This window comes from Cavia porcellus, unplaced genomic scaffold, assembly GCF_034190915.1.
Source record: "Cavia porcellus strain 051 isolate PalLab524CR breed Dunkin Hartley unplaced genomic scaffold, mCavPor4.1 scaffold_12, whole genome shotgun sequence".
Taxonomy (NCBI): domain Eukaryota; kingdom Metazoa; phylum Chordata; class Mammalia; order Rodentia; family Caviidae; genus Cavia; species Cavia porcellus.
Genome location: NW_026947495.1, coordinates 66,119,694 through 66,133,628, shown reverse-complemented (window position 1 = coordinate 66,133,628; position 13,935 = coordinate 66,119,694). Strand labels below are relative to the sequence as shown.

General features: G+C 38.1%; 1 protein-coding gene across 1 annotated transcript in view; it reads left to right on the top strand.

Moving 5' to 3' along the window:
* Window positions 1–13,541, top strand: part of Sestd1 (SEC14 and spectrin domain containing 1) — a 110,270-nt gene extending 96,729 nt beyond the window's left edge. The window contains exons 15-18 of the mRNA XM_063259381.1: window positions 114–236; window positions 954–1,145; window positions 3,549–3,670; window positions 6,253–13,541. Coding sequence (XP_063115451.1) covers window positions 114–236; window positions 954–1,145; window positions 3,549–3,670; window positions 6,253–6,382 — 567 coding nt within the window. The 3' untranslated portion in view covers window positions 6,383–13,541. The remainder of the gene's footprint in view (window positions 1–113; window positions 237–953; window positions 1,146–3,548; window positions 3,671–6,252) is intronic.
* The last annotated feature ends 394 nt before the right edge of the window (window positions 13,542–13,935 follow it).

Below are 13,935 nucleotides of genomic sequence, written 5' to 3'. Positions count from 1 at the left end.
AGGTAATAGCATATAGATTCATTGATCATATGATAAGAATGTTTGTGTGAAGATAATGTTTTGACATAATAAGTACTGTGAATCCAGCTTCACTGCTGTGTGTTTTCATTCAGGCTGTCGAATGGCTGAGTGAACTGCTGGATGCTCTCCTTAAGACCCACACGAGACTGGGCGATGATGCCCAGGAAACGAAAGTTCTCCTGGAAAAGCATCGAAAATTTGTTGATGTTGCACAGGTGCAGAACTGCTTATTTTCCTTTACTACAGGCTCAGTGTTTGAATAACTTTATGCATGATTGTAGTGGAACTTAACCCTCCTAGTCAAAGAAGTTTAGTCTTCTTATTCTGGAGTGATCACAGAAGTAAGAAAATGCTAATAACCATTGCATCAGTAAACTAGCCTGTGTAAATGTGAGAGTGTTTGCGTCTCCCATACTGGCTCTGCACACTCCCTCCATTTAGGTATTATGGTTTCTTTAGGCAATCTGACCAGTCAGACACAGAAACTAATACATGTGAATATGTGTTAATAAATAGAAACCTCACTTTCTTCATCTCAGCAGTGTTAGCATAATAATACAGAATTGTTTTGTGATGAGAAATATCTTAATGTATACTTCTTGTAAATGAATTCACCTTTTAAGAGTTGTAGTTTCCTATATGAAATGTAAAGTGGCTAATTTTACTTACTTGAGTTGGTAATCAGTGAGCAGGCGTCTTTTTGGTTAGTGGTACTCAGCAGAGTGAGATGGAGAAAACAGAGTAAGAAAAGGAAGCTTGAAAAAACTTCGGCACTAAGAGTATCGTTTCCGCTCTGTTATTTATGCAGGCAGATCCGTGGTAGTCACGGGTGCCGTGGATTCACTCTGCACTGATTCTGGCAGGCACTCCTCGCACACACCTCCCTCCTCCTCAGAGCTAGTCACAATTCCGCATCTGCTTCTCTGTTCCAGAGCACTTATGACTACGGGAGACAGTTGCTGCAGGCCACGGTGGTGTTGTGCCAGTCTTTGCGCTGCACCTCTCGGTCCTCTGGGGACACGCTTCCTCGCCTGAACAGAGTGTGGAAACAGTTTACAGTAGCATCTGAAGAGAGGGTGCATAGGCTGGAGATGGCTATTGCATTTCACTCAAATGCTGAAAAGGTTTGCTTTTTATTCTTTCCTTCTTTTTTTTTTAGTGCAGTCTCAGTGACACTTGTTGCACATCTGTTTAAAATGTGTTGATTCTGATAATGCAGTTATATGGTTGATGTAATGTTAAAGCTTTGTGTTAGTTCACTGTGAACATTTTTGAAGGTAGGCCTGCTTCTGTCCTCCATTAACCTGATATCTAGTGTTGCTCTCTGTACCTGGCGTCATGATGTCAGGCTCTTTCACAATGCCCAGAGAGGAAACTGATTTTATAACTACTGCTGTTTACTACCTAGTTAAAAGCTCACTTTGTGATTTTGCACTTTAAGTTAGAGAATTGTCCGACTGAAATAATGAAAAAAGCCTTTTAAAAACTGTGGTAAGGTGCACACGATAGTTTATTACCTGTGAGGTCAGGAAAAAAGTTCCAGAAACCAAACATAAAACACTTAGTGTTACTTGGGTAAAGTTTTAACGGAACCCTCTTTAACACTTTCAGTGGAAATGTATAGCACCCAGGTTTACATCTTCACTTGGAAAAAGAGGTTGGTTTTGTAGTTATCTTTGTATTAGTCTCCTTTAATGAGTGTTTGCTTGCAGGGGATATTTAATATACTTTCAAGATATAGAAAACATAAAGGACCTTAGGAATTAAATAGTTTTTGCCTGCGTTATGAAGTATGGGTATTGGGCAGTGTTTATATTTCACTTGGTTTCTGATCTCTACATATCCGTGTGTGGTTGAAATGGATCTAAAGATGGTGAAAGAAAGTATACGAGATGGCTTGGCTTGTTTACTGGTTATTATTTTTGTTAAAACCTTCATTAATATGAAAATTGAGTATAGGAGCGTTTACAGACCTTCAGCATTCTGTTTGGCGCAGTTTCACAGCGCGAACAGGCCCACGTAACCAGTGTACTGTTCAAAGAACAGACCGTTACCAGTCCCTTAGGTCTCCTCTGTCCTCTGCTAGTCACATTTGTCCCTACACCCCATCAAAAGGTGAGCCTTGGCTCAGTTTGTAACACTTTTAAAATGTATCTGCAATAATGTTTTAAAATGTAGAATTCTTTAGAGATTATGGAGGAATAAATGTGGTTAAGAATTTTTTAGTTCTGCAATACTAAGGATTGAACCCTGAGCTATATCCCTGGCCTTTAAATTTTTTTTCCTAAATTTTGAGACAAGATCTGCTTGGTGGCTAAGTTGTACAGCTGTGCTAGGACTTGTGCTCCTCTTAGCCTCCCAGAATGCTGGATGACAGGCATGTGCTGCCATGCCCAGCTTGGTTAAGGACTTGTTAGTAGAAAATTAATGTTTTCCTTTTTTTTTTTTTTTTTTTTTTTCCTGTTGTCTGGCCTTTGCCTTGCTTATAACAGACTTTGAGATTTTTAATTTCACTATGCAGACTTACTGAAGCCTTCTGTTACCAGATACTATTTTCCTTGTGATTGTCATTTTGTTTTATACCAGTGAGCATAAATATAACCATAGCTATAAGAATTGTGTCATATAATAATTGGAAAATATCTAAATTAATCTTGGAATAATGGTGAAATAAATATGATTAGAGTAAGTGAAATGTAATGCAAAAAGTACCAAAATAAATACTTGTTTGTCTTCTCCCCTAAATTTTTCAACTATTTCTTAAATTTAAATAATAATGGAAGAAACAGAAGACTATATATGAACATATATGAATATTATATTATACATATGAATATATATGAACATATATGAATGTTATTATATATATGAATAAATATGAGTATTACCACATATGTGAATTATAACCAGTTGAGTCAGCACATATTATTAAATATAAAATGTCTTTGCATGAGTCGCGTTTGTACATTGTTTTTTTTTTTTTGTTTTTTTGTTTTTTTTTTTTTTTTTTTTTTGTCTTTTTCCTTTTTATTGGTACCAGGGATCAAACCCACGACTGCCTGCTTCCAAGGCAGGTACTTATGCCGCTGAGCTAAATCCCCAGCCCTGTGTACATTGTTTTTAACTTCACGTTTTGATTCCTTATGGACAGAGTCTTTATCTCATTCACATTCCAATGAGCTAAATAAACTTACTATATAGGAAGTTTTTAGTGAACAGTTGCCTAAAGAGTGAGAGAACACTTTTTGAACTTATTTTCCGAATAACAGCCTATTACTTATTTTTTTCTTGAAATCACCATAGACCTTTTTATACTCTGATTACGTATTGCGAATAGGGATTAACGCAGTTCATTTTGTTACTAGAATTTCTAGAGTCAACTTTACAAGTTATAGATGATTTTATGCAACAATGCCATATAGGTGCTAGGAATAAAACAAAAAGCACCTTTTCAAATTACTAAATTGGTATGAACTTGTTTCCTTTTCTGTTTCTCTTTACTGATGTGATCCTTTTATTTGTTGCAGATTTTGCAGGACTGTCCAGAAGAGCCTGAAACTATGAATGATGAAGAGCAGTTTGATGAAATTGAAGCAGTTGGGAAATCACTTTTGGATAGGCTAACTGTTCCTGTAGTTTATCCTGATGGGTATGGAGCATGCTCTTACAATTTTTTTTTTAATTGGTAAAGTCTTAAAGTGAAACCTTAACAAAGGCAAAAAAGTCAAGTAACTTAACTTTGGTCCACATCTTCAGATGGTTTAAACTGAAAAATCCACATTCAGCTGTTAACAGCAGTAGTGGTGCTTACGTCAGATGTGTTGTGTGACCTGTAAAACAGTGATCACTGACTAGTTTGAGACTTTGGGCTTCATTCAGAAAAAGGAGGCACAGGTCGGGGACTGATGTTTAGTGAACTCAGGATAAGCACCAAACACCAAGTTGAACGCTTCGTAATTACTTTTTGGTAAGAGGTCTTGAACCCAGGGCCATATGCACCCCTGAGGGAGCCATGTGTGTTGGTGAGAAAGTGCTCTCCCACTGAGCTACGCCCAAAGACCTTTTAAATTTTTATTTTGAGACAAAGCCTTGGTAAGTTGCCCATGCTGGCTTCAAATTTGGTATCCTCTTGCCTCAGCTATTATCTAATAGGTGGAAATACAGGTGCGTGTGTATCTGTTTTAGGGACCTTCCTGTCACTGGTACAAAGTATCTGACACACAGAAGCAGAGGTTTGTTTTGGTTTAGGTCTCAGTCCATGCATGGCCAGTTGGTTGCAAGACAGAAACAGCATGGGCATGGTAGAAGGGCATGGCAGAGGAAAGATTCTTGCCCCGTGGTAGCCAGGAAAGAGAGGGCAAAGCCAAGGACAAGAATACACTCTTCCGGGTCACAGCCCTGGTGACCTACTTCCCCTGACCACCCCCAACCTCTTAGCAGCTCATTAGTGGATTAATTTACTGATGGATATAGCAACTCTGTTCCAGTTATCTTCTACAAGCCCCACCTCTGTATGTGAGACTTTTGGGGGACATTTTAAGCTATACTAGCTGGTGCTTTCCTGCCTCAGCCTCTTGAGTATCCATTTCAGATAATGTGCTGTCACACCGAGCTGTCCTTCATTACTTTTGACCAAACAGTATCAGGCCAGGATTCTTAATCATGATTTAAAAATGAAGAAACTGAGGCTGAAAGACTAAGGTGACCAGAGCTTCACAATTTCTGTATGCCAGAGTTAGGTATGAGCTCAGGCCTGTCTGGCTTCAAGCCTGTTCTCTGTTCACTGGGCTGTGACATTGAAATTTTTTCATGTGTAAAATCTGGGTCCTGATTCCACCATTTTTATCCATTCCAAGTGGTCAGCGGTCAGAGTATGAAATAATTTGAAGCGAAATGCATGGGCCAGTGAAGGCATCAGAAGGAGCTACATATGTGGTGATCTAGGCTTTCTCAGGGACAGTGATGTAGAGGTAATCCAGGGGTATTTAACTCCAGTGATGGAGAAACTGACCCATGGCATAAGAGCGTGCGTGTCATCACGTTGTTGCAGAATGTGAGATGTGGACCCAGCACACTTTCTGGCAGTGATGCCCTTATAAACCGTGCGGCCTGCAGAGGGAGCTCCGGAGCTGAGTGCACGGGTGGCAAACGGAACAGGCGTTGAGGCATATGGGCACCTGCTTTTAATATTTAGGATGGTTACTTTTTAATTCCTTATTTACATTAAAATATATGTGTATATTTTAGAAATTTTGTGACACTAAATATCTCAAATTATCTCCGTTCCTAATTACTGATACAAAACAATCTGTATAAAGTTCGTTAGATTATTCAGATTTATCTTTGATATATTCTCCTGGTAAAATAAAAGAAGTTGATTGTCTATCTGGATTCACTGTTTGAAGACTCAGATTTAGATCTTGAGTTTACTACTCTGCGATCTTGGTTAAGTCATTTAACTTTCTGGTCTTTAGATTTTGTTGTTTTTTAGTGGTGCTGGGGATGGAGCCAGGGCCTCAAGCATGCTAGGCAGTGCTGTATCACTGAGCTACATTCTTAGCCCTAAGATGAAGAAGCTACACCGGGAATTTCTAAAACCTCCTCCAGCTCTAATTCTGTGACTCTGAATACTGTATCTTGCAAGTTAAAAAGAACAAACAAAAACAACTTACTTTATCTATTAATGTATTAAACCATGTCTTAACATCAGAAAGGCTATTCTGCTTGCCACTTGTCATCAAAAATTGGTATAATCAGCTTTAACCAAATACATAGCCAAATAAATGTTCGCACAAGCCTGTGGACCGAGAATTGAAAGGCCTAAATACCATGATACACAATGCGTATCACTAATACATTTTTCTCACCACATACTATACGTTATACCACTTTAAAAATATTTTTCCTGTGGAATTACTACTCAAACAGTATTGTCTGAGTAAAACATTTTGAAGTTTTTTTTTTTTTTTTAAACAAGGTCTCCCTATGTAGCTCAGGTTGGCTTTGAACTCACTGTGTAGTCTAAACTGGCTTCGAACTCACAGTGATCCTCCAGCCTCAGCCTCCTGAGTGCTGAGATTACAGGCATGTGCACCATCCTAGCCTCTGAATTTCTAAATATAGGCTGCATTGCAAAGATGTTTTATGATAATGTTTGCTTGTACTTGTGTGCCCTGCAGTTAAATGAATTTGTATTAATCTGGACTTTTTTTTTCCTGTCTTTTGATTTAGAACCGAACAATATTTTGGGAGTCCAAGTGACATGGCTTCTACTGCAGAGCACATCAGAGACAGGATGAAACTAGTTAGTCTCAAACGGCAGCAGCTGAGACATCCTGAGATGGTGCCCACGGAGAGCTAATAGCTGCCAGCTTCCCGCAGATCTGCAGCTCATCTCCTGCGTGTCGTCAGCAGCGCACTGCAGCACTCACGCAGTACACTAAGCCGTGTCTCCCAGCAGGAGAAGCCTCGGTTCCTCCACCCACACTTCTCTCTCCATGCTAACACCTCACAACTACCAAGGCATAATTGTTTGACATGCTTTGAGACCATAGACTCCAGGTATCTTAAAAGAAGGAACTGTAAACATTGCACTGAAAACTTGCTTTCAAGCTTTATCTGACCTGTCAGTTTGTAAATGAACAACTGATAAAAAGCTTTGAATGGTGCTAATAAGAGTTTAGGAATTTTCTCCTTTAGAAAAAATGGTTGCCCTTCCTCCCCAGGTGATGTAGTAAATTTAGATTGTAATTAATCTGTTATTAGTAGACAGTGGCGTTCTCAAAATTTTACTTTGTAATTCTTCAGAATTGATTATTTTTATTGTGTCAATATGGAAAAAATCCTTCAGATCTTTGATATATTACATTCATTAAAGGACATTTTCTTATTTGTATCGATAATGTATTAAAACTTCTTTGTGCTTAATAAAAGGCTTCTTTAAACATCTTATTTAATTTGGTAGTTATATCCTATCTCCAAATATGAGTGCCTTACTGAAAAGGGCATTCTTAAGTTGTGGGAGTGATTTAATAATTGTTTTTTCATGGTGATTGCATGTGTCTTAGCCAGGAGATTCATATGTAAGCATGTATATAATAAATAAGCATGTTTTATCATGAATAATTGTGAAAAACAACTTAGATCTTTAAGGACATCTTAATAATGGAACACTTGTAATTTTTCTCTTCAGCTTAAAAAATACTGTCCAAATGATTAACTACCCTGAAGACACTGTCTTTGGGGAAGGAGGGTTTTTAGGCATTCAAAATTAACTTCACTGTAATTAATCCTTTATATCAGAATAATCTTTCTGGAACTAAAATAGCAATTGTTAATGCAGTTCATTTCTCATGACAGACTAGAGGCAAAATAAGTTTTGAAGCATCTAATCACAGCACTGTACAACTCCTTTAGAAATATATTTGTATTTAGTTTCTCAATTGTAAAATGCATATAACTTAACTTTTATGCTAATTTTTGGTTTAGATTTTTTTTTAAAAAGACTGAAAAAAACTTTAGTCTTGCGATCAGTATAAAATTAGGCAAAGAATTGTATGCTGGTTCGTTTTTGTAGTCCACAAACTGGCTCATGTAACCTCTGATGCAAAAGCTCCCTGAGTCTGCCGGCTTCTCCAGCCTCTTCACTGCCAGACTTCTTAAAGAAGTCCACATCTGTTGCCCCCACATCCTCAGCACCCTCTACGCTGCATCTCCTTGTAATCTGGCTTTACACGGCATTGTAGTGACACTGGTCTTTTGAAAGTCAGCAGTGGTCATCCAGTTACCAGGTTCAGTGTTTTGTCCTTAGCCGGCATTCCTGACCTTTCTGTTTTCTGTAACATTTGACCATTGACAGCCTAGCCCAGACATTGTCTTCTCCCTCAGAGATGCTATCCTGTGCCATAACTGTGAGCATAGTTACGTAAGTCTTAAATGACGTCTTCTAAACATGCACTTTCTGAGAGTGCATCCTTAAAATGCTGTGACTCTGTCTCATCCTTAGGCTTTCTCATTTGTCCCAGTTTCTACCTGGTTCAGAATACCAAGTTTATACTTTGAACTGCCTACTTTATGATACAGCCTAGAGGGGAATTTACCACACTTACCAACTTTCTTCTCTCGGAATAGTTTCGTTTAATGGTGCAACTTTTGTTCCTAGTCAAACATGCAAGGGTCGGAGGCAGAATCCTGCTGTTCCCTCTTATGCTGCCACTGCTTCCAACAGCATCCAGGAAGTTCTTTCTATACTTGATGATACCTTCTGCCTTTTAAGGCTTTATTCCTATGAGTAGGAACTTCTGTGCTTCTTCCTTTTAGTCTCCATGATGGTGCTAACCATGTCCTACAGTGTTTATGTCTCCTCCCTCCACACTACACGCTCTTTTGAGGGAATCATATTGTCCTGCTTGTTCTGATTTCAGGCTTTTGCACATGTAACAGACACTCAGTTCTCCTACCTTGGATTCTGTTGTAAGTATTTAGAATAAGCCCTCTTGTATTACAATCTGAAGTGTGTTTTAAGTGTATTTATTTCCTAAACTGAGGACGGACTTATGAATAAATTACTTTCCCAGAAAGTCACTTGGTATTTCCCTTACATAGGTAGCTACTTTAGATATGTAGTTATTACAGTCAATATGTGTTCTACTGAATTTTAGAGTCATTAGAATGTTTCTATTATGACTTTGCTAAAAGAGCTCGTTTGTTTACACCATCAACTCATGGACTCGTAACTGCTAAATGAATTAATTTTTATCTTAAGTGCTTCTGCCCACTAAAAGAGTAGTGTAAGGCAATATCAGGACATGCTGTTTGTACTTTCAGTGCTTCACATGAAACTACCTATGCTTTTGGAAAATACAGGTCGTGCTCCATTTGTAATTCTGCAACTTTCTTAAGCATATCTATATTCAGGTATAGTTATGAATGAAAACCTTGAGTGCCCTAAAGTTACTTTTCTCAATATGTTGTAGTTTCTTCAGAATACTCATGAAGGGTGCGGCTGTCGTCTATTGGAAATCAGAAGTCCTCTGTCATAAATTAACATGAGCTTCCAAGTGGAACAAAAAAGAACCACTCATTTCTATCATATTCATACCAGAACCCCCCACAGTACTTTAGCCACTCTCTGGGAGTTACTTAGATGTTTATTGGACTAATTTTTTGGTTTGAGGGCTTTTTTTTTTTTTTTTTTGCCTTTTTACTGCATATTTGCTGTTGTATAAACCTAGTATAAAATGGTGGTTTTTCTTCATACATGTGTCTAACTCAGTGGAGTTAGGATATAAAGATAGTAAGTTTGTTTCGAATCATTTTGGTTTGTTTCCAGTCCTCACTATTGGTGACTTTATTCTGATAGGGTAACTCACTGGTAATATTGATGAAGCTACTCAGCCTGCCAGCCGGAAAGTTGATGATGGGTCTAGGTTCCATGGTGGATCTCGGTAGACAATTGGATGCTTCTTTTGTGTTGTAGGGGGTTAGATTGACCATTGAGCTTCCAAATGTTACTTCATCTTAAATGTGTTCACTGCTTCATTGCCTTGTCAGCTGTTACCAATGTCATATTGCTTAAGATGCACATAACAAGTTACTTTTCTGAAAGTACTAAACAAGCCATGTTCTCTGATGTAAACCCATTGTAACCAATAGTATGAGTGTGAGCTTAGGTGAAAATGTGCAATGTACATTTGAAAAAATAATTCAGAGTTCTCTACTTCCTCATAAGTTACTTGCCAGTCCCCAAGTACTTCTATCCTCATGTCCTATCTAAAGTGCACAGGACTATAGTAGCATACCATGGTTATTAAAAGTTAGATATACGGTCACTGCTAAGGTGCCCTGCATCTTGAACCCCTGGAGATGATACAAGCAGAAATAAATACCAGCACATACTTCATCTCTGTGATGAGATGTATAATTATGGTCTTTGTTGCAGCCTCTACAAGAAAAGTTCTCTTAAGACTAGAAAGATTTACTGAAGACAGCTGAACCACTAACCTAAACTTAACTAGTGTTAACTTTAAGCCTAGAAATACAAGGTTTTATTTGGGAATAGAAACACATTGCTGGTATGTAGGCCAACAAATATCTTAATGAGCCAAAATGAAGTACAGATTTAACATTTGGCTTCATCATATGCCTCAAAAAAAGTCTTGGTTTTCCTAAGAAGCGTAACTAGCGGGAAGAACTGTAGAGGAATGGTCATAAAAGCTAAAATAAGAACTGTAGCAAATAGAATTTGGAGTTTTCGTATAGTACTTGGCTTTGAAATCTGCCTTTGCCAATTATTGGGACCTTAGTATACAAAACAAGATCAGTAAAATTTCTCTGAGACATAAAATAGGGCACTCGTCGTGTAATTAAAATAATTAAATCTGTAAAAGTGTTAGAAACCAAAAAGCTACACAAAATAGAAGGTATCATTGCTATAATTATCTTTTGGAGCAAAAAAAAATTGATCATTCTTTAGTTTTACTGTGAGTCACAGGCAAGTTGGGATGGGGGGAAGTGGCAGTTGCTTATGTCACCCACCCCTTTAGCTTGATCTCCCCTTCATTCACCCATTTCACAGTGTAAAGGAGAACATACAGGAATTACACGTCTGAGATACTGTGAGTAGTTGGTGAGTTTATTAGTGTATATAATAAGGCTTTGAAAGTGACAGATTTGCTGTTTTATGGGAAGAGTAATACAGAAGAAGGGTAAGTATTGTCTGTTTAGAGGCTGCCAGGATATGACACAACTCTTAATATAAAACATAAGCAAGAAAAAAATCATAGTAGGAGTGTGCATTAATAAGTCAGCACTACATGCAGAAACAATGAAAGCATAGTCTCTTAGGATATTGGTAAAGTAGTCCAGTAATGAGTTCCTTAAAAAAAGTGATAAGACCATTATTTGTGCTGGGTAAGGTTAGAGGAGCCATCTTGGCAAACTCAGGCAGAGAAAATTTAAAAAGTGCTGTGGTAGACTCAGAACAGGACATTCCACGAGTTAGCGTAAACACAGGCAGACCGTGAGTCTGAAAAGGTTCATGGATACGGTGCTGAGTGTGGGTCAACAGTACAGCAGGAGTTGAAGGCTTTTTGAAAGCTTGAGAGTTAACACTAGTCCTTGTACTTCAAGAGAAAGCAGAACCTGCAATAGAACATAGAGCCTTGGAGATGAAAAGGAAGGCAGACCTGTAGCTGATGTTGAGAGCCAACGAGGAAAGTGTTTCTAGAATCACGATTCTTACGTGGACTCTGTAAGGCAGTCTAGCACACAGGTCTTGTAGGTCGTGATGTAGGCGTTCTTAGCATACAACTGAAAACAACCACTGTCGGCCAGCTGTTGAGTGTGGCGATGTGAGAGGGGTTTTAAAGTTAGGCATGCGGGAAACTTTCTGACACAAGGGCTTCTGAACTTTGAAGCAGGTTCCTAGGGAACCTCAAGGGGGCACGTCAGAAATATTTACAAGTCCAGGGCCGCATTGTCTGCTGGGGTCCAAGTGCAGTTCTCCTTAGAGGCAGGAGGAGGATGGAGGTGCCTGCCCACAGAGAACACAGTGGCCCCTGCGCCATACGTGATCAGGCTCTTATCTTTTATAGTCACTATGGCTCTTTTTTAGTCTCGGAGTTAAAGTGAGATCACTTCCTGTACTTCCTTGTCTTAACTCTGGTGTTAGTCCCATGTGATCAACAGATTTGCTTAGATTATGCAATCAAAATACATGGACTTTTTCACAGATGTGTGAGGGTCAAAATAGCACTTTGGCAGTTTTGAACCAGAGTAGATGTGAGAACTGATACAGTGTAGAACAGCGGTGGCAAGCCTGTGCCATGTAGGCTCAAGTGGGCTGTTTGTATCTTTGAATACTCTAAAATGTTCACCGTCACTGATGGATCCTTTCACACACTCTTTGGAGGAACTTAACGTTTCTAAATTGACACTTGGAAGAATTTAATGATTACACTAGCATGAGAACCAGCAGTGAATTTCTCAGAATTTTTGGTAGTGTTTTATTGAGGGAATTAGGAATTTCTTATTTCCCAGTGTTTTATTATAAATATTTTCAAACATAAAAAATAATTTTGTGATATACTACCTAGATCCTAGTTATTAAGTATTCTTGCTTTATCATGTATGCATCAGTTCATCCATTCAGATTTCTAATGCATTTAGATTTCCAGATGTCTATACTTCCTACTACACACCTCAGCATAGAAGATACATACAGTGCTATCAAGATAGAAAACAGCACCCTAGACAGTTCCAATGTGGCCCTTTCCAGTCAGTCCTTATCATCTGCTTAGCTTTCAGAAGTAATCACTGTTCTTTTTCTACCTTAAGTTAACATTCTGTTCTTCAACTTACTGTAAATAAAATCATCATATACTCTTCTACAAGCCTTCTCCACTATTACAATGATTGGGAGATTTAGCCACATAGCTGGATGAACATCATTTGTTCAGTCACTGATGACTGGAGTAGCGTTCCATTCATTGTATACTGTAGTTTGTTTACCTACTTTCCTATTGGCTACCTGGAGTGTTTCCAGGATCGGCAATTATAAATAAAGCTGCTGTGATCATACTTACATAGGTTTATGTGAACGTAAGTGTTTATTTTCTCTTGGGTAAATAGGATTAGAATTGCTGGATTGTTTATAGAGTAGTTTTGGAAGAAAATGTTTCTGTTTTCAATGCAGTTGTCCTGTTCCGGAATTTTATATTTTGAGTGTGTTAGAAAGGTATACACTATTTTTTATGATCCATATTGAAATATTAGGAGAAGTAGGTTTGGGGTAGAAATGGCTTCATTCATGGTTAACAGTAGTATTATCTGAGGGAAGCTAAGATTTGCCTGCCCAAAACAGCTCCTCAAAAGCTTCTTCTGCTTGAAATTTCAGCTTTAGTTTTACGCTTTGAAAGGTTACGCTCTGAGCATGGTAATATATTAGCTAGAAGAAACAGCACTGGTTTTGTTCATATTACTAACTTTTGCCACCCATTTTCAGTAAATAAAATAAGACTCTCATCATTGAATAAAAAAACTACTGTTTGTCGAGGGACTAGTTGTAAAAACATGTACCAATAGTCAGTCCCCAGTATGACAGTGTGAGTGTCACCTGGAGGGGACATCCCCAAATGGCTATCGGAAAAGCAAAAAACAGGGTGGGAAGAATTCTACCTCACAGTTTCGCATAGGGGATAGCTATGCTTTTGCAGGACACTTTAGCCTTTAAAAATCACACTTTCCATGTTTCTCTTTTATTCAGTACCTTACTACACTCTGGTGATTTTCCTCTTCACTGTGTTTTACCCTTCCGGCCAGTTCCTACATAAAGCATTCACCTGTATTAGCCTGTAAGGTTATAATGTACATTTCCAATGCCCATATTTAGAGATATTTGTGTATGATTTATCCAGTCTTTCCTAGTAGATTTTTAAGGGCTGGGAAATTTGGCTTCTACTGTAAATCCTTATAATGCTCCATACATTGTAAATATGCAATAAAAATGTTTAAAACTATAATGGCATTTTTGATGTATTTCTTTTCTATGCTGTCACTCTGGACAGGTTTGATTTCTGTTAATCCATGAAATCTAGGGAGAATTGATATACTTGCTTTATAACATCTGATGAATTTTGCATCTTTGAATTTAAATTATTTTTGTAAAACAATCATTTAGTGTATCTTCTGAAATCTGTGACTAAAACAAAAACATGACTTCTGTATTTGAAATAATTTGTAATCTTAGGAAATAAAGCCTTATCCTTCCCCTTCAGCAGATACAAACCCACATTCTTTCAGGCTGGCATATAAATACAGAGCACAAGACCTGCTTCTGTAGGTCTTGCATTGTCAAAAATGCTTTATTCTCACAGAAAGTAGTACTATTTGAATTTCTGTCCATACCAAGAAGTC